This window comes from Barbus barbus (genome assembly GCF_936440315.1).
Source record: "Barbus barbus genome assembly, chromosome: 21".
Classification (NCBI taxonomy): domain Eukaryota; kingdom Metazoa; phylum Chordata; class Actinopteri; order Cypriniformes; family Cyprinidae; genus Barbus; species Barbus barbus.
In genome coordinates this window covers 12,895,372-12,917,866 of record NC_136749.1, presented here as the reverse complement: position 1 = coordinate 12,917,866, position 22,495 = coordinate 12,895,372, and the positions used below count along the sequence as shown (strand labels likewise).

The window sequence follows — 22,495 nt, the reverse complement described above, 5'->3', positions numbered from 1 at the left end:
GCTATGAACGGTAAGCAGCTTCGTAGGTCACACGTTGATAAAGCAAAATTGTCAGTTGTAATACGTCTGGATTTCATACATATACTACACACACTTATATAGAATATACTTTTTAATGTTTGCGCACCAAGTTCTTCATCAATGTAATACCTGCTTAGTATGTGTTTTCGGATACAGCATTTGTGTGTGCGTTAACAAACGCATAACTTTTATATTTGTAGAGAATTCATTTCGAATAAATGCAATACAAACAGCTGAAAAATGAACAGCCAGTTGACACACGGAAAATTTCTTGTAGAGCCCTAAAAATCTGAAATCTTCCGTATGTTGATATTGGCCTTAAATAATAACAATCCACTTGCCTTCATTGTGGCTCAAAACCACCACAACATTCAGTGTCAGAAATAGCAGGTCCTCGATGGCAGCCTCTTTCTCATTATCTCGTAATTTATTTCACTGATGAAGGCAGGAAGCAGAGATGTTTGAAACAGCAGCCACATCTGAACAAATAAACAAGAACAACATTACAGAAAAAAAACTCTCAGTGTGAATCATTTTTCTCAATTCATTCTGGATAACCTGAGAGCTGAAATGAGAAATCTATGAGCTGGCCTTTCCACACAGCGCTCTATGCAGCACTTTTGCTCACTTTCTCTCTCTCACTCACATCTCCTTCTGCCTTCTGTTTGGAGGCCCTGAACTGCTTTAGAGGTTGAAGAACACTATGTTCTTGTGTAGCGTGCCTGCCGATCACACCGTGCCTCTGCCTCAAACGTGCACATTTCCGCGGTTATGCTGAGTCGATTCAATCCAGCTGGCTCTTCTGTCCCTATTCACAAAACAAAAAACACCTATGAATCCTCCTATTCATAACGCACCCTAATAACTTCCATTCACTAAAAACAACCCCCATGGCCTCAATTAACATAAGCTTAACCTAAGACATTAATTCGCCCAATTTATCCATGCTGCGAAAACAAGTTTCCCATCCATAAGGAAAGAACAATTTCACAAGCCATTCCAATAAAATAGATCCCCTGCAATTCATTCACTGCATTTACAAAATAGCAGTTGTCCTTAATTCACCCCGTTTTTTTTTCCTTCTGAAATCGTAGGACTCCCATAATTTTTTTTTTTTTTTTAAACAGTCCTTTAAACAACACCTATCCACCTATTGTCACCAACTACTGTATAAAACATATTTCTTCTTTTTTTATATTTCCAACCCAGGCTAATTGAAAAGAAACATGCCTGTAGAGACATTTCTTCATTTATTAGACCATTTTCCAAGGCTGCATGATCCATCAAACCCCTTATAAAATCATAATAAAGCATAATGCTATGGTGATTTCACAAATGCTAATGATTCAATTAAATAAATATACGCGATGCAGGTTTAATATATATATGCTTTAAATATATGTAGGATACATGCATCTTAGAGTGACTCCGTTCACAGTAAATGCTGCTCCAAATGAACTGTTATCTTTCACATACGTGCATGCATCTATGCATATTGCTGTGAGTTTGGGTTTATTATAACATTCAACTGGGAATGCAATGTGCACCATTTCATCAGATTTGGAAGGTAAATTATTTTAAACCTACACAAACACAGAGGAATACATCAACATCTTTCTCAATATGCTAACTGTTCATCCCGATTTCAAAATGAAATCTCAAACTGTCTCTCCGAGTTTACGCACTTTGATGTCCACATATTCAAATAATTACAGTGGCTGTAACATTTGTCATAAAAAAACGGCCAAATATCATAGATTAAGTGAAGATTTGAATTAAATGTTTAGTCAATATTGAACAAGGATTAGATTGTGCAGTAAAGTGTAAAAACAATTGTCAGGCCGTTGGCGCCGTCTGCAGGCATTTGTTATAATGCATAATGTCCATTAGTTCTATTGTTTATAATACATTATGCAGGGATCGACATTAACGCTTGTCCGGGACAAGTGAATGTTTTGGACGGGCACGTGAAAGAGAAATTTACTTGCTCAATCGGACAAGTAACTTGAAAAAGTGTGCGATGTATATCGTTTGTGATAATTTCGTAATTGTTGTTTTAAAGGTGCCATAGAATGCATTGATACAATATCTCAAATTGTTCTCTGATGTCTACATAGAAGGTATGTGGCTTAGATAAGGGAAAAAAGTCTCCAGAAACAGTTTTACATGTCGATTTACAACCCTAAAATTTCTCTGTTATTGGCTTATTTGGAAGGGTCATGAATAATAATGTTGAGCTCTGCTCTGATTAGCGGCTCATTTCAGTAGCTCACAGGCAGGAAAGACTGGGAAAAAATATATTTCAATACTTTCTTGCGCAGTTATATCGTTGGGTAATTATACTGTCAATAAAATGCGGGCATCAGGGAGCCGTTATTAATATGCTGGGCATTGAAACTGCTTTGGAATGCACGATCGCGTTTTACTTTCAGTTTCGAGATCCCACGTACTCTGTTTATACTATGGAGCGGCAGCACTTACCACACATTTTACAAGATCAGATGCTTGTCATGGTGCTCAGGATCTGTAAATCATTCGCCATCATCCTCAGGCATCTCTCCTTACTCTGTTTATGTGGTAAGTGAAATCTTATGTACTGCAGTGTAACAGGCTACCACTAGCAAGGAGCTAACCATGTCCCTTTAGTGGCTCGCGTTATTTTATTAGAACGTGTTTTTTGTTTTCCGTGCCTTTCTGAATACAGACACCAGCCCATCCCTGCAGATCACATTCCCTGCACAGCCTGGAACATTACATTTATTTCCATGGTCTGCCATTTTCGCTGTTGTCCTCGCTCGTATTTCTTCACAATACCTGCAGAACTTCTGATGGTTCGGCTGGCGGCTGGCATAGAACATGGGCGGGTATATGCAAATGTTGGGGGCGTAACTATTAGTGATCTCGACTGTTACGTAACAGTCGGTGTTATGTTCTGATTCGCCTATTTTTCAGTGGTCTTTTTTATTCACAATATTTACATAAGGAGGAGGAAACAATGGTGTCTGATGCTCACTGTATGTCAAGAACTCTTATTATTCAACTATGCCAAGGTAAAGACAGTTTTCTATTCTATGGCACCTTTAACGAGTGAATTGCAAGAATCAAACAAAACACACCTAACAGAGTGCACGCATACATTACGTAAAGTCGTCTAGGTTAGACTAGCTCGTGCGTTCTTTCACTGCATGATTCAGTATTATACAATGCATGAAGAATGATCAGAAAATTCAAGATATGGGAGCAGAAAATGCATATATTTATATAATTTCATATAGTTTCACACGAAGATCGAGCGCCGTTTTTTTTGCTCCAAAAACCATCATGATTACAAATGTGATTTTATAACGGTTCAATAAACAAGAAGTTTACATTTTAGACACCATATTTCATGTTTTTGCTCTGTTTCACCAACAAAAATAATTCCAAACACAGCCACAGCGTTGTTTTGCATCTCTGAGCAACATGATGGCGTTTCGTGCCTGAATGAATCAACCGTTTAAATGATTCGGTTCAATCGCAATGATTCACTTCTTAACAGTGACTTGATGGCACCTACTGGTGGTTTTAATTTCACATTTACAGTATTTTTAAATTTTTTAAATAATTTCAAATATCAGTTTTCAACGTTTTATAAATCAAAACATTATTTATTCATTTGTAACTGCAGATTAAAGCATTCCATGTCCTTCAGAGCTGCATTAAACAGTGGGTAAATATATCTATTCCCCTTCAGATGCCGTTTCTGTGTTTCCTCTACATTGCAAAGATAAATTTTGTTTATACTGATTTCCTTTGTTTGGTAACAGCCCAAATGTCGTCTTATACTAACTGTCTGATTAAATTGAACTCTAATTTAAAAAAAAAAAATAATAATTATATTAGCATTTTATTTTTAAGTTTAATATAAAATAATTGTATTTCTAATTAATACTCCCTTTTATTAATACTCCCTTTTATATAACAGTATTATCACACTTTATCATTTTTTTCATTATTTTTATTTAAAAAGAAAAATCTAACTAAATAAACGAAATGTGTTTTGCATAGCTACAATAAATAATTATATTTATAACAATTTCTTTTTTTTTTTCCCTCCGGGCAAGTAACTTTTATACTCGGACAAGTAAATGACAAATTTACTTGTCCGATGGACAACCACATGAGAATGTTTAATGTCAAGCCCTGCATTATGTATATTCACAGTTTGGTTCAGTAAACCCATATGATTACTTGCTTTTGATACTTTATTTAAACAAATTATTATTGCTTCATTGCTATTATATATTTTACCCCCAAAAATCTGATTACTCAATTAATTGTCAGAATTGTCTACCAAAAATACTTGTAAACGTAATCGATTACCAAAATACTTGTTAGTGACAGCCCTAGTTTAACCCAAAACAGATGAAAATTAATCTGCAAGCATTTTTTTTTAATCGTGGCAGTTCAGATATTAAATGTAGAGTGAGTCCTAACAGGTTAATGCGTTGTGTTAACAAATAACATACCACCTACACTAAACCATACCCTAAACCTAATCAACAGTGTTAACAAAAGCAAAAGTGAGTTGCTGAAGCAACCATGCCATTTGAGCTTGCTTCGTGAAGTCTTTGAACTCTTTTCTAAGGACTTGTATTTCATGGCATTTGTACCAGATCACAAGCTGTACCAGGTGAGCTATCAAGCAGGTTTACTATGTCAGAAAAGCCATACATATGGAGCTGGTTATATGATTGTAAATGTCAAAATGTATTAGTTTACAAATCATGCACTATGGTAAGTGTTTTGAGATGGTAACAGTATTGTGGAAGGAACTGCGTGAAAACAAGTCTATATTAATTGATAATTGGTCCCTGCAATGATAATTGGTATGAAAATAAAAGTTGTTGGACTTTTACTGCCACTAGCTGTCATTTCATCTGGAAACTGCAGTTAACTGTATGTAAAGGCATATTTTGCACAAATATAGGTAGAGTCAGGTTTTTCCAAAGAGCCATGTTGAATATCTGGCTGCAATTCAGAGGCTCTGCATTGATGAATGGGCTCCTGGAAACTGCTACCAGCCGGCAGCTGGCTCCGAGGACCCTCGAGTAGGAGTTCAGCACCATGAACCACTGTGGCGGTCTCTACATGATGCCCTGCCTGGGGTTGGCTCAACAAGCACATCCCTTAAGCTTCCAGTCCCCACTGAGATCCTGCATCCTGCCTTTCTGTCAAGCACAATGGAGTGTTTTAAGGATTAGAGCCGTTCTAAGAACACACTGGGGGAAATGCCTTGAGTCAACTTGGATCATAAACCATCCAAAATCTATGAGCCCCTGGGCAGCGTCTGCCCTAAGATCCGCCTTCACCCTCCATAACACCACCAGGCCTCAGAAGATCTGAGCTTCTGTATAACACACAAAGTATCAGAGCACCCCAAGGCTGGATATGGATTTCTTTAACCGGAATGGGCCTCAGCATTTCCTTTTTTCATTGTACATGTGGATATAACAAGAGAAGCTAATTTATTGCAGCTTTAAAAGATTGTTAGCACTGAACAACGGCGGTAAATGATGCGTGTAAGCCAAGCTTCAGCTGTTGAATCAAAGCTCCTCCAAAGATACGGAGTGCTCAAATGGACTCTTAACTAAAATTTAATTATAAATGACCAGGAATGGCCTCCTCCTGCCTCTATCCACAGATAATTGACTGCCCACCATGAGCATTAGCTATTCATTGGTTGCCTAGATTAATCGCCCAGTTTCATTTAAAAAAACCTGAAAAACCTCATCAAATTGGTTGGGGGTTTAATAAAAAAATAAAAAATAAAAATAAAAAAAACAGTTGCCTTGTGTTGTGCCACACTACCATTTGAATATGATTGAGATTTAAAGTGGAAATTGCCCTGGAGAAAGAGACCCGACTTCCTGAGAGCGGGAGAAATAAGCAAGCCAAGAGATGCAATCCATCAGGGAGAGTGGCCTGCTCACTGAGCGCTACAGTGCAAAAAGACCATTATCCAGCAAAAACACACAGATTTAGATGCAATGATAACACAACAGTCGGATCAAAAAAGCGGCACTCATTTTTTTGTCTGGGTCTATAAATTGACTCAAATAGTATACATTAAAAAACATACAGATTTTTTCAGGGAAAAAAATAATAAAAAAAACAAAATGATACTGTATGGACCCCTGAAGACCCTCATAATTGTATGTCAAGGTCAATAAGCATCTAAAATGATTTGATCTTTTTATGACAGGGGAAAGCAAGTTCAAATTGTAACATATCATGTGGTGTGACTCACGAAAAACTTAATATTTACGAATAAATGATTCATATTTGAAAAAAAAAAAAAAACTACCTTAAAAATCATCAATGTTTACACACTCAAAAAAAAAAAAAGAAATGTTAAAAAAAAAAAAAAAGTAATTATATGTGACCCTGGACCACAAAACCAGTCATAAGGGTCAATTTTGTTTTTATTAAAATTTTTACATAATCTGAAAGCTGAATAAATAAGGTTTGTTAGGATAGGATTTTGGTCGAGATACCTGTACAACTATTTGAAAATCTGGAATCTGAGGGTGCAAAAAATTCAAAATATTGAAAACAAATATCCTTTAAAATTGTCCAAATGAAGTCCTTAGCAATGCATATTACTAATCAAAAATTAAGTTTTGATATATTTACGGTAGGAAATTTACAAAATATTTTTCATGGAACATGATCTTTGCTTAATATCCTAATGATTTTTGGCATAAAAGAAAAATCAATCATTTTGACCCATTCAGTGTATTTTTGGCCATTGCTACAAAAATACCTGTGCTGCTTATGACTGTTTTTTGGTCCAGGGTCACAAATGTCATTGGCCGAGTCATCTTATCTACAGTGTAATGCAGCTTAAGTGTTTTTTGTCTCGGATGAAGAAATGATTGTCACGTCACACTATGTGGTTTTCTTCAGAGAGCAGCCCAAACAAGCATATTGTTTTACATTTTTGGCAAATCGAGAATGAAGCCTTTCAAAAAACCTAATGAAGCATCTGATGAGCATCCAAAAATGAAAAGCGGTTACAGTTCTACATGAGCAAAAGTGAATGTAGTGCTCCTGTTCAGTGCGGTAGGGAGTGAATGGATCAGGAGCCAGTGGAGTGGCACAAGATAAGTGGGAGGTGCTGATGAGAGGAGATGAAGAAGGAGGAGAGGTAGAGCTGAAACGCAGCACGCTTACAGCATCCCTCCTCACACCTCTCAGACACACACCGCTGTGAGGAGTGAGCTTCACTGACAAGAGCTGCATAATAACACTCAACACACACATATAACACAATGTATGCACTGAAAATTATGATTTTAACAAAAAAATTTAACATAAAAAAAAATCTAATTTGTTAAAGCCAAATGTATTAGTTTTTGTCAAACTATATTTATGATTTGATTTGAACATTACATTTTTATTTAATATTAATCAAAATTATTATTTTTGCAAAGACAAAAACATACAACGCAAATGTTTTTTTAATTAATTATAAAGACCATAGTACTTAAAGGAATAGTTCATGCAAAAATGAATATTTTCTGAACATCCAGCTAAAATATGGGTCCTTGATGCATAATATCACTTTCTCCTGTGAAAAAGTCTACTCTGAATCAGGAGAGAAATATGCACTGATTAATCACCGTTTGCACGCGAAAACAGTCCAAAACAGTTTGAAACAAATATGTTGGTGCCTTTTGATGTGAGAGGAAAACAGGGGATGGACTTTTTCACTGGAGGATGCATTATTATGGATTATGATATTTGGCCAGAAGCAGCATTAATTGATGGACTGGAGTGGATTTTTTTATCAGCTGTTTGCACTCATTCTGACGGCACCCATTCACTGCAGATAAATGCATGGGTGAGCATTTGATCTAATGCTAAATTTCTCCAAATCTGTTCAGATGAAGAAATAAACATCTACTGTACATATTGGATTGCCTGAGGGTGAGTAAATATTCAGAAAAGTTTCATTTTGGGGTGAACTATTCATGGAATTAATGGAATTTCCATTGATCAATATATTTTCATTTGACATAAGCCAAAATGTTACTTAATACAAGTCAATACAGCATTTTTTTACAACTTAATTTTAACATTTAAAAAAGGCTAAAGAAGCTATAATATGGACTTACTATAAAGACCACTTCTAAAGAGATACTAGAAAGTCACTTAAAATATGCAACATTTTTTTTCTGTTACACTAAAACAAAAAAACAAAACAAAAAAACACAATAATGTTTGCCATCAGTAAAAGTAGCCAGTTTGTGTTCTGCAGATCAACACTCAAGTGTCAAGTGAAAATATGATTTTAACAAAATTTCTGTTAGTAGTGTTATTTGTTTTTAGACAAACTGACCAAACTTTAACCAGAAACCACAATTTTTTGATTAGGCCAATATGAAAATACACTTTAAATGACATGGTCGTTTCACTTTTTTCAATGTAAACTGATCGACAAACAGTGACGCTCAGGAACTAACCTGTACTCTTAAAACAGAGAAAATCCTTTGTGAAGTTTCGTCTACATATCCGTATTGACAACTTGGACTGGAAATAAGGACACACATCAAATTACACTCTCTCAGTCACACACACATGCTTTCACACCACATCTGGCCTGTCCTCACACACACCGGGTGCCAGAAAAGAAGCCGGATACACACTGTGCACATCAACACAATCTTCATGGACACTGATACACTCTCCCAGCTGTCAGCTTCCTCCCGCGCCTGCCTCAACACACACACACAAACATACACTTGCAAGTGGACACTTGGCTTTACCCACTAATGTGTAATTTCAGGCACAGATGCGCAGGGTGACCACACACACGTATGCTCGCACACAGACACAGACCATAAAATCAGTGATAGGGAGCACATGTGCTCACATGGCATATGTTTAATGACACTTACACTCATGTGCACCCCAGCACTCCACTGTATATTCAGACGGCACACAAACACACTGCCTTTAGCGCCGATGCACTCCACGCAGCCTCTTACAAATCGCTTTGGTAGGAAAGCCTCTGCCAAGAAAGTAAATGTAAATGTAATCGGAAATGGTGGCGTTATTGGCTTCATCTGCCCTCCGCTGTACAAGCGCCGTGACTCTTTGTTTGACATGGTCATTATTAAAGGTCAGTGGGAATGTTGTTAACATGACAAAAAGCCTGTCGTAGATGTTCAATCTTTGACATGACCGCCTCGAAACGCACTCACAGTTTGAATTGTTTTACAGGTGACACCGACTCCCGCCGTGTGGCTTTATGTCATTTGTGCTGTCGTGCTAATGTCTGTTTGCTTGTGAATCATCATTAATGAAGAAACAGGGAGACATGGGAACTAGTATGAATTAAAAATCATCATAACTTCATCAAATAAAATAGGAAAATGGCAAAAGAATAATGAAGAGACAGTTCACCCAAAAATGGAAATTCTTTCATCAATCGCTCACCCTCATGTCAACTTTCGTTCCTCTTTGAAACACAAATGGAGATATCTTTATTAAAACCTGAGAGATTTCTGTTTCTCCACTGAAAGTCCATAATACCTAAAAGTTCAATCAGAAGATTAAAAGTAATGCATATAAATCTTCTACAGAGATGTGATCAATTTATATGATGATGATGATTTAATTTAGTTTTTATTGACATATAAAGCAACAGACCTGGAGCCTGTACCATGATGGTAGATGAACAAATTCAGAGTTACAGGATTAGTTTCGAGTTGACAAATCCAAACCACTCCAATCTGGCTTTGTTGGTACCATGATGCTGATCATCAACTTTCTTTGTCAACTCGGACTTTGATCCTGAGTTTGTGAAGCACGTGCTCATGAGTGTGTGACATCACTGGCGAACAGCCAATCACGAGCCTTGGTTAAAGGATTTACTAAAAGTTAAGAGATTGAAGAATATGATGAATTTAAATGCATTTACAATGAAACAAGTACTTGTTCATGAACGAGGACAAATAAAAGAAATTCTCTTGCTTTATCAGTGCAGTCACAAGTGAAACTTATTAAATTAGTTTATATAGTTGGAAATATACAGAGATAGAGACTCGAACATGTAAGGGCACACAGTTATTTTTAAAGCGTTATCTATTGACTCTACAGCTTATTTATATTGTATACAATCTGTATATATTAACATTCATTTAAAATAAATTATTTATAACGGTTAAACTAAAATTGCTTGCGTGTAATGGATTAATAATAATATAAATCATATAATTATTAGTGCTGTCAAAATTAGCATGTTAACGCAGGGGCGGGGCCTAGGGTTAGCCACCCCACTCATAACTGCTAATTCTGTCTCTTCTTTCTTGACAAGAAGTGCATTTATTCATTCGCAGAACATCTTTACGAGCACATCAAACAGGAGACGTTTCAGACGTCAGGTGATTTCAGTCAGACAGACTTCACTTCAGCGTCAGGTGCAAGTCAAACAAGCGCGGAAACTGTACTGTGCAAAGGTGCCGGCACGCGCATAGCCTGTATCATTTCATATCAAATCGTGAAAGAAACTACAAGCATTCAATGTCGTCATCAGTTAAGTCATGAAGTTACCAAAAAAGCGAATAAAGCCATAAAACTGTGCATGCATGTAATATATTATATATGAGTTACATTAAGAACATGTCTCTGAAATGGTTTTCAAAACTGTCCTGGAGCATCCTAGCACTGTCTCCCTCATCTAACACACCGATTCAACTCGTCAGCTCATTAGAAGAGACTGAAATGGGTCAGAAAAGGTAGAGTTGAGAGTAAATACGATGCGTGTCAGATCCACATCATGTTCAGTAGCAGCAGCTCTTAAAGAAAAAGCAGCCAAAAACAACCTAATTACCAGCTGCTGTGATGCCTTTTCATCAAGAACAAAAGAAAAAAAGAGGAAATCAATAACTTTTATAGTTTTAAGGATTCATCTGTATTTAGTTTAGTGTTTGATAACTTAATTAAATTTCTGTATATTTCTGCTGAGGGGCACAGGTAGATAAATATGACATTTATTATAATGGGTTTATGTGAAGATTGTTTTAAGTTCACTTAAATTAGAAGTTATTTTTAAAATCTAATAAATGTTAAAATTGATAGCTCTTAATTATAATGTAAAGTTGAATGGCTATGGTCAATGGTTAAATATTAGGGGGAAACATTTTTATTGGAAAATCAGTATTAATTGGTATCAGTGTTACTGGCCTTCAGTCATAAAAATAAAGATGCCATTAAACAAATACTAAATATATACTGTTTTTATGTTGCTTGGACATTCATTTGAAGATTGAATGTGAATATATTGCAATATACAAGTATATTTAAAAACTTTAACTTTAATGTTAGTTGGGATTAATCGTGATTAATTTTCAGAAAAATGTGCGATTAATTAATTTTTTTAAATTGATTGACAGCACTAATAATTATATAAGCCCTATAAAATATATAAGCCCTATAAAAGTAATTAACAGTTAAGTAATTTAATATATTATCATTAAAGTAATTATCATATATCAACATTTTTTATTAGTACTAGTGACCTTTAATTTGAAACAAGAGAAACTGGGGGAGTGACTTTTTTGTTTCAGACTTGTTTCACTTTGCTCACATCTGACTGGTCCAATTTGAGTTTGAGATCTCTAACTCAGCACATAACCTGCCCCGGAGCAGGTTAGCCGTGGAGTGCAAGTTACTATGGCAATGAACACAGCTAAAAGCCAAGCCACTTTCATGGTACTAAAACCCAGGATTGGTGCAAACTAAACTGAAACTTACCTGGCTAGCCAGCTAATCCGGCTTCATGGTAGGAGCCCATGGAGTACATCAAATATAAACAACGAAACTCAACCATGCTTTCTTGTCGGCAAGAGAACAAACCTCATTTGTTCTTGTAAAAGCCACCTTTGAGCTTCCATTTATCATATTTGATGTGCTCTACCCTTGTGACAAAGAAGTGTGCTTAATTGTATTGTGTGTACAGTTTTAGTGTACTTTAAATCTTTAACGTATATTTTAGTACATAGTTCTAAATCTAATAGAATATTGATGAAAATGAACTCAACAACATCTACATACATTTTGCTCATCCTTTTTTTAACTGCAGATTCAACTTCACGCCTTGCCTTCCATTCTGTTCTCTCTTTTCTTCCTTGCATATCTGGCTTCAATTTCTTGACCACACACACTCATTTCTGTTTTCTAAAAGGTCAGCAATGGGCGAGCAATATTTAACCAACTTACAATTAAATATGCATTCTTTGCATTTTGACCCATGTTTCTTGCTGTAACAATTAATACAAGTACTGTCACAATAACATTTGTTTACATTTTGTGAGCAACCTTATAATTAAGAAATGAAAATCTGAATTTCAAAGTGGGTCTTATACTATCTTTAATGATGAGGAAGCCCCCCTTTGTAACCTCAAACACCAGGGTCATATTGCATCAGCCAAAACTATTTTATCATTTAAAAAACAGTGTCCCTTTAATTAAAGACCACTGTTGTGCTCTGAGTGTAAACCCACTGAGCACAGCACAATCCATCTTAAACAGCCCACTTTACCTGAATTCACCCTACTTCATTTTCAAAAGGCTTTGCATGTGCGTTGATCAATGATTATATGAATAAAGTGAAGTGACATACTGCCAAGTATGGTGACCCATACTCGGAATTTGTGCTCTACATTTAACCCATCCAACGTGCACACACACAGCAGTGAACACACACACACCTTGAACACACACCCGGAGCAGTGGGCAGCCATTTATGCTGCGGCGCCCGGGGAGCAGTTGGGGGTTCGGTGCCTTGCTCAAGGGCACCTCAGTCGTGGTATTGAGGGTGGAGAGAGCGCTGGACATTCACTCCCCCCACCTACAATCCCTGCCGGCCCGAGACTCGAACCCGCAACCTTTGGATTACGAGTCTGTCTCTCTAACCATTAGGCCACGACTTCCCGATAAATTAAACCTGTTCATCATATAAAGTGATAGTGATAGTGATACTTCGATTAAGCTGCTCGATTCATATTGATTTCTTTTACACATTCATTAACTTTTTGAAGCTTGAAAGTTTACAGTTGCATGGGCTTTCAACAAAGGAATTGGAATTCCTCCGTTTCATTCAAAAAGCCTTCATTTGGGTTTCAGTCTTATGGGTTTAGAACAAGTGAGTAAATGATGACAAGACTTCATTTTTGGTGTGCTTTCCCTTTAAATGCAGCATCTGAAAGCATTTTTATGATAAATTCAGTTCGCTGTTTAATCCTGACTGGTCAGAATCCTGAGCGAGGCCACACCCATCGGCCTACAGTTGTTTGAAGATTGCGTATTGAGCCCTTCAGATGGGCTTATTAAGCATGTAAAGTACTATGCTATTAGTATGTATATTAGACTCAAGGTAATCTCTCTAGGTACCTTTTGTGCAGTTGCCCCTAATTACCACGTGCGGTAGGAAGAAAGAGCTGATGAAAGAGCGAGAGAGGTGTCTGACAAAGCAAAGGAGGGAGTTCATAATTCCTGTACTTTTAATGAAAGTTGTTGGGAAAACTTCACTGAGGCAACTAGGCAAAAAAATGCTCTGTTTCAGAGTAGCACAGAGTTTAAATTAATGCATCATTTCATAAATGCAGCCTTGCGTTGTCCTATTTCTTTGAAACAGATGACAGTTGTTGCCCAATGAGACAGTTTCTCTCGTGCTCAGCACACCATGCTGTGAGTTAACCAGCAAATTATGGCTGTAATAACGCAAGAACACCCACCTCTCTTCAATCATTGAGACAGTGTATCTATAGTTAAAAACTAAATGCAGTAAGCATTCCTAAACACATATGTACAAAGGATAAACAGGATAGGTAAACATAACTTAAAATAGGAAATGCCGGACCCTAAAGCACATACCATATTTAAGATATTAATAATTCATGAGATGTAAACTACATGGCAAACTGTTGTTACAATCAGATGGCGATGCACAGATACACAATTGGATGTAACAGCACTGCTCATATATGCCTACAGCAACATTAGATTACTGACGCACCAGCATGCACACCTGTGCATCACACGCTTGATTACACTTACAATCTCTCTCTCTTTCCCCATCTCTCCTTCTCTCTCTCTCTCTCACACACACACAGCTGGACTGAACTTTGAACAAAAAGTACTTTGAACAAACAATCTACACTACATGGATATTTCATAACTATATCACATTTCGTGAAAAAAAACCCCTGTATTTTGAGGGTTCAAATATTTGGATTTTTTGCTTGTCCAACTGGTTTATATTTTTTCATTACATATACATTTTATATTTAGAAACATATTTTTATATGGGTCAGAAAACAATGTTCATACTTTTTATTTAAAAGGATAGTTACCCCAAAAAATCATATACTCACCCTCATGTCGTTCCAAACCTGCCTGTTTTTTGTTCATAGAATAGTCCGGATTGGATCGACATAAGGATGTGTCAAAGATGACAGAAATTTCTCTCTTTCTTTTTGGTGAACTATCCTTTTAATGCAGTGGTTCTCAACCTGCGCATGAGGCCCGTCACGAATCCAAATGCGGCCCACCATGCTGAACACAATTAAAAAATAACTTCCAGTTTTACATTTCATTTTAGTTTTTAGATTAATTAAAAAATGTACTAAACAAATATTAGCAATAATGTTTTTGTTGTGTTTTTCATATATTATTTTCAGACATGAGCAGACTTATGTACTCAGGTAAGCTAATTAACTTTACGTATTTAACAAACACTCACAAGCGCGCACTTTGGCAGAATTCAATTAAAATAGTCATCAGCAGCAGCCATTAGTTCGGTAAAATTAGGCTAAGCATCAGAATGGACAAATTTGTTATTAAGGGAGAAAAAAGAAATGTGGAAAATGCCAGTGAAGGAACACATACAAACAAGTCGCAGCATCAGCAGTGAAGGTAGGAGAGTGCTGGACTTTCGGCATTAACTTTCTGTTTGCCCCGCCACTCATTTGAAGATGTTACGGCAGAAGGAAACACCCAAACTATGCAGCAATCATCCTTAATTGCAGAAATGTGGCCTCAGATTAATAAATTCAAAAGTGCTTTCCATATTTGGAACAACATATAGACTACATTTGTGAGCGCACACATTTTCTGCAATGTCGCGCATCAAGTCATGCCTCCGTGCGCCTTACAGACTGCAACTTACAATCGCAAATTCATTGTGCTGTTACTCCTTTCGAGACGAATTTCACAAAATTAGTCAGTTCCAATAGCATCAGCTGTTTTATTAATTATTTATTTCAATAAATGCAATCGTTTAGATATCATACTATTTAGGCTATAATATTATAAATCTGGTTGGTTTGTATTGGTGACATAATATGTAAATAAATGTGGCCCGTGAGACTTGCACTTGGACCACAGTTAGGCCCAGTGGGGAAAAAAAAAGGTTGAGTTAAAAATCATTTTGGTTTTTAATTTGGAATAACATATGGAAATTATACCGGTAACGTATCACTCCAGACAGCTATAAACACAAAATATTGTATATTGTGATTTGTTTATATTAAACATGTCCTACACTGTAAAAAATAAATCCGTAAAATAACAAAAAGTACTGTCAGCTCATTACACACGACATTTTCCATTAATTTATGGACATTTCTGTTAACACTAAAATATAATGTGTAAAATTCTAAATACTGGTAAAGCACCTATAAAAAATAAATACGGAAAAATGCCTTCAAATTATATAGTATATTGTGCCCTATTTTTACCGATTTTTTTTTTAGAGTAACTGATACTCTGCTATGAGTATTTAAGACATACTGCTGCTGCACAAGTAGCATATATAATAACCCGGAGCAGATGGAACTGGGGAGGTGGAGGGTTTCAGAGGAACTCTAAGAGCACGCTGCAAACAGCTTTAGTGAATGCTAACCAGCCATTTAAATGCAGAGCAGCAAGCTCATTGGCAGTAGATGCAACATAAACCGATTGTGGCTAGTAGTTATGCTGTGAATATCATCAGAATATCATCAGGACCCATCATCCTGTGCCATATAGAGTTTCATTTATGTCAGCCAGCTAGATAACATTAACTTGATGTCATATTGAAATCAGCAGAATTTGTAACAATATTTAATGTCACAGATATAAAGCAAAGAAACACAAGCAAGCAATATTTTGCGCAATTGTATTTCACTGTAACAAAATATGCAAATGTAATTTGTTACCAGTTATATTCTAGCATTACTATGTGAGTAACTATTACAATTTATGATAAAATGATCAATCTCTAAAAAAAAAAAAAAAAAAAAAAAAAAAAAAAACACAAAAAAACAGTGCAAACACAAAAACATCAAGATAACTGACAAAGTAACTTGTAGGCTCATAAATGACAATGGACAATGATTGGTCATTTAATTTACAACTATTTATGCTGTACACAGAACAGCACATTGAATCGCTATCTCATCAACCATTGCTAGAGTGCTTTTGCAAGTACAAAGACACATAGGCACTTAGAACAGAGTGCAACAGCCAGGTTTCTAAAGTAAAAATCCCATTCATTTTATCAATAAGGGAACTGAATTTTAACAACTTACACGCATTACAGACAGACCTACTGTGAGCTACGAGATTGTTAATCAGTGGTGTAATGCTTCTGTTGAAACTGTCAGTGTACATTATTTCAACTTTAAATAATCATGTTCAACAGTGAAATTCCTGGTGAAACATAACATTATCCATAATTTTGTAAACATATCTCCACCAATCAGAGAATCATGACAAGCAAACCATGCCACAACACCACTTTAGAGCCCACCAACTCCCATGAAGCACTGTGAATGCTATAACAGAGTCAGTCTCCCTATGCTCTCAAACTACTTAAATATCTCTAAGCTTATTTTGCAATAAACCAAAATGTATAATATCTTTAAATCAATAGTTTTTCATTTGATTATGTAATTCACAATGCTACATATTCATTCACTAATGCCACTAGGTACAGTCTTTTATCAAATATAAATATTATACATATTTATATATATTAGCATATATATAATTTTTTATTTTTTTCTTTTCTTTTCTTTAAATCAAAATTTGTAATGCTGTGATTCACCTGGTTGGTTTAGTTCATGACTTGTAACTCTTTAAAGACTTTTTCTTAAAATTCAAATGGGAAAAATAATTCTGGAACCAAGGCTGCTGAAAAAGTGCACTCTATTAGGCACATTAAAACAACTTCACCAGTATATATTCCATTTCAAACGCATCTGTGAAACTAAAAGTTATCAAAGAACCATTTCGGTTCTTGCTTTGATCTAAACAAAAGTAATCCAGCTATATCTGCACTAGATCTGTGTCAGGGTAAAAGCACACATCGTTCTTTTCCTCCTTTTTTCCATTAACATACTGGACAGAAATATGTCAGTGTGATCAATCAGCACCTTGAATACATACAGCCCAAAATGTCTCCTCAGTCTGGTCCACCATTATCCATGTCATTTCACTGCCCCCGAATCTCATCTCGTTTCACCCAACAGCTGCTGTACACATCTCTGCTCCTCTCTACTTCACAGAAACAGCATCACAATACCGGTCTTATCACTAGAGACCTCCCCAGGGGAAAAACACGGCCTCACTGGATTGATCTTAAGCCATTGTTAGTTTACATCTGTCAATAGCATTTTATGGACATGTCTTTGATTGGATACCGGAGATGAATGAATGGAGAGATGCTGCAGAGCGTCGGCAAGCTCACGTTAAGCTGTCAGGTGAATTGTGTATGAAAGCTGGGGAAGTCTTGCAGGGATTTCCGTAGTAACTGTACAGGACCGCAGTTGTAGTTAGATGGAAATATCCGTGGTTACGGTAACCGTGGAGATGGGTGAAAGGGAGGACTCGGCTTCCTGTGGAAACTCATGGATGATTAGAACAGGATGCCAGTGAGTGCTACACTTTCTGTGTTAACATTTCCTCTTAATATGCTAACATTTCCGGCTTGTTGTTAAAAAACACTTACGTTTCTGTTTTTAGAGCTTCTTCATCGCCATAATGGATAATAGAAACACTCTCTTCCTTTTTTTCCTCCTCCTCCTCCTTTTTCCATTGCTCCTTCACTACCACTCAACCTCAGCTGCGTAACTATAGGTGGCGTTCACACCGAATGCGTTTCTCTGCATTGTTTTTTATTGTTTTTGTACATAAATGTGCTAGATGGACACGTTTGACTGTTGTGCTGAAGTTTTCTCTTCTTCTGCAGCATCACATGCAAAAAAAGACTTTTCTGAAAACATGGTGCTCAAGTTAAAGGATTAGTTCACACCAGAATTACAATTTCCCTCAAAAAGAAATTAGTTTTTGAGGAAAACATTCCAGGATTTTTCTCTATATAGTGGACTTCAATGGGAACAACAGGTTGAAGGTCCCAATTGCAGTTTCAATGCAGCTTCAAAGAAGCAGAAGTACCGAGCCAGTGTTTACAAAGTGAACGTGCAAAGAGTAAGTAAAAAAAAAAAACCTTTACAAAAAAAGGTAAAACTACTATGTCAGACGATTTTGAAGTTGGAGGAGAAAATAAAAAGCCTATAAATTATCAGGATATTTTAATTCTGGAGTGGACTAATCTTTTAACGCGGTAGCCCATTTCAGCCACATAAAAAAAAAAAACTTTAGTAAATCAAAATTACAACATAAGAAGTCATAATTATGAGATAGTAAGAGTCTAAATTATGACATCAAAGTCAAAATGATGAGATAAAATGACTTGTTATAATTATATATTTTTTCCATATAATTATAACTGTCAATTTTGACAAACTTGATCTCATACTTGCGACTTAGTATGTCCTAATTTTGACTCTCATATTCATACTTTGCAATAATTTATGTCAATTTAGACATTTTGTGTTACAATTATGTCTTTTTATCTAACAATTATGACTTAATTTTATGACTTTTTAACAATTTTCTATGAATTTTGACTGTCAAAATTTCAACATTTTATCTCATAATTATGGCAACATTAAAATTGACTTTTATCTTTTTAATTATGATTTAAAAATGTGATTCCATAAGATGTTTCACTTTTAAAAAGTGTGTCTTGAGACAAATTTTTATTATTCCACTGCCCAGCATCCTGTTTATAAACACAAAAATGCGTTCTGTGTGAACAGCCCCTAAAACAGCAATAGCTCTATGCAAGACTGGGTGGGCTGCAGTATATGGGTCGGAATGTCTGAGTGCCTGTGGGGTCCCATGTGCATCCCATTTCTCCATCTGACCCCCAGCACCCAAACTGCGTCTGAGGTCTAATGTAAATTAGCGTGGCCTTTATCAATAGCAAGCCAGTCTAACCGCTGGGGAGCCGAGGGAGAAGGGAGCAATGTAATCTCTTTCAAACACCAGCCTATGATCTCGTTAAAGACTAATTGATGTTCTGTGTTAACGAGCTTTACCTTAATTAGTCACATTTAAGTGAACGGGGGATACTGAGAGGAGAGTTGGATGCAGTTTTGGGCACGCTGGACTCATCAACACAGCTATGCAAACAAAAAATAAGAGAGAGAAGTAATAAGATGAAGAGACTGATACAGAAACGCTGAAGAGAGGGATCCAGCAGGAAAAAAAAAAAAGAGAAGCTAAAAAAGCAGCAACACTCTAGAGTCTGAAAGCCCAAGGGAGGCAACGATAGAGAGGATAGAGAGCAAAGGTAAAGGAGAAGATAAAGAATCAATGTGCTGAAACAGAAGAGAAAGAGTAAAAGAGAAATGCAAACGTTGATTCAAGCTGCTCTCATCTCTCTGTCTGAGCCCTCCAACCATGTTGAGTCTCAGATATTCAATTCCTCTTTTCGCTTTCTTCCTCTCCTTCATTTCCTCGTCTCACTCCCTCGTTCTGTTTGCACTGTATTTCTCTTTTCCTCATCCTTCACTGTATTTCTATGTCTATGAGTCTTCTCCTCCCCATCCAGCTTCATCTGTATCCACACCTCTGCTGTATATCCTCCTCTTCAGTGCATTATAGTCTCTCACCTTCTTTCATTCTTTCAATCTCCTTCCTTCTTTATAAGTGCACTCCCCCTCCCTCTACAGTAAAGCCTGGAAAGCAGCTGTAAGACAGACCGGTGGAGTGAAGCTATATTGACACTGAAGGCAACACATTAACATTACTGTGCGCATTACAGTACTGCAGTGTGTGTGTGTGTGCAGTCCTTGGTGATTAGCGTGCCCAGTATCCACAACATGCCTTGTTCAATAAATGTGCTTTTTTTGGAGGTCATAATCTTTCCTCACCTCTCTCTTTTCACCTGAGAGACCGCATATGTATCCATCTCAGAAGATGTGAAAATCGTACAGCGCGAAGCTTACGAAAGGTCACGTTTCACAACATGCCGTTAGTGCACTAACATATAATTGAACAAAAATGTATGATGTATGCCAGCACTGATCTAAGGCCTGTCTTGGTGGACATTAAGACCTCACATTCCCTCTGCAGGACTCCAGGCTCCATCATAATAACAGCTTTAATAAGTTTGGCGCAAGCAGGGAGTAAAACTTATTACGGAATATGAAGCAGAAGCCCCACATAAATGATTTTACTTCATCTAAACGCCAACGGTTTGATTCATATCACAGGAGGAAAACTGTGGGCCTATGATGGGCTCATATGAAATTAACATAATGAGCCCTGCTCATAAATCTCACTGATTTCTTACCCAACTATTAAAAAGCAAATGACCAGACTTTGAGAAATGACAGCAATTGGTGTATGGAGATATTTGAAGTCTCCTTCTCCTCATTTAAATGTTTATAAATATAAATACAAAAAAAAATTACTGGAAAATGAACAAGCTATGCTATTTAAATAAGCTCGCATGGCACTGAAACACCAAGGGTATAAAACACACATGCACTACGAGACACTGATAACTGTGCTCAGGAAAATTGATAAATCCGCAGTTTACATACACAACTGGAGACGAGCAGCCTGACAGCGCGGCACAGCGACACGATCATTAGCCGCACCGAAGCAGCATTTTAAACACGTTTTAATATTCAGCCGCTTCACAGTTGTTGTTTTTATGAAAATCACTAATTGTGCCCGCAGACTGCGCGTGTCTCAGTGCCGTTTCCAGGCGCGTGCGTGCGTCTTCGCGTGCTGCTGTAACCTCTGCGCGTGTATATCTGTGCAGTGAGAGTGCAAGAAAAGTCTTAGTATGTGCCGTTTCGCTGAGGAACAAGTGGGCTTGTAAGCACTGGCATATGTGCGCGCGTGTAGCAATGACAGAAGGGTCAAATCCCCGCGCGCGCCGGCCGTATCCATCTCTCAATCGCGTGCCATCCATCTTTTCCACATATAGCACATCAAAGTCCCTTCTCCCGGAGCCGGCGGTGCACTGTCAGTGCCATGTCTCCTCGCTCCACGCAGTCAAGTCCGTGCAGAAACACAGCAGCATTCATTAAACTGTTACTTACTGTGTTTTTCACGCGCCTGTCCCCCCTCTCTCCTTTCGGCCCTCCATTCTCTTCACATCATTCCCCTCGAGGTATCCTTTTTGCGGCTTCTCCGGGGAAAATACACCTAGAAATATATATATTCTACATGTATTCAATTTTCGCGAGCTAGCTCTCTCTCTCCACCTATCTCCCGCTCCCTCCTCTATCTCTCTCTCTCCTCTCTCTCTCCGCGCTTTTGTTAAAATTCAGTATATGCGCCTCGTCACCTAGCAACCGTCAACCTCCCTCTTTCGCGCGCGCGCGCCGGCCGCCTCTCTCTCCCGCGCTCTCTCTCTCCATCACTAGCGACACGTGTTGAATGCTAAACTTAGCGGTGTGGAATAATATTAATAACTGGGTGGCTCGAGGTCTCTTCCTTTCTTCTCTCTCAGCCCTCTTCTTCCCCATACACACACACACACTCGCGCGCACACACCTCCTCCTTTTACTCGCGCATATCATCATCCAATATAAATATTTACTAGAGCCACTCAGTCCTCTGTTGCATGCCCCCCGCGGCCCCCTTGCGTGTCTCTCTCCCCTCCCATCATCCCGTGCTGCGAATCAATGGTGCCGTATCGCCACTTCTGCTTCTCCGAGCAAAACGGAGAGGTGTGCGTCTGTCACGCCGTCCGTCCGTGTCACTAGACACGCGTGTATCCATACAGCAAAGACACTGGGGAAAATACGCACTGACCGTGAGCGTGCGTGCGTGCGCGCCGGCGCGTGTTCTGAAGAGTGAGTTAGCGTTGCTCATGACGGGAAAATGATCGGTGGATGGAATAAGTAGCTTGAGCTGCAGAAGGGCTATCAATGGAGAACCAACGTGCCTTATAATTGTTCATTTAAGTTCTTTTATTTTATTTCATTAAAAAAAGAGCGTAATAAATTATTTTTTTCTGCTGTTTGAGCTCTCTTTTTTACATCTGTGGCCCTGTAGATGTGGTGACTTCTCAATC

The 22,495-nt window shown here is 37.5% G+C and overlaps 1 protein-coding gene across 1 annotated transcript in view; it reads right to left on the bottom strand.

The window, feature by feature from the left end:
• Window positions 1–21,749, bottom strand: part of LOC306887357 (uncharacterized protein) — a gene marked incomplete at its 3' end in the record, with an annotated part of 79,246 nt that extends 57,497 nt beyond the window's left edge. Inside the window, exons 1-3 of the mRNA XM_079445026.1 lie at window positions 21,516–21,749; window positions 668–829; window positions 363–500 (exon numbers count right to left, since the gene is read on the bottom strand). Coding sequence (XP_079301152.1) covers window positions 363–368 — 6 coding nt within the window. The 5' untranslated portion in view covers window positions 369–500; window positions 668–829; window positions 21,516–21,749. The remainder of the gene's footprint in view (window positions 1–362; window positions 501–667; window positions 830–21,515) is intronic.
• Window positions 21,750–22,495: the final 746 nt, after the last annotated feature.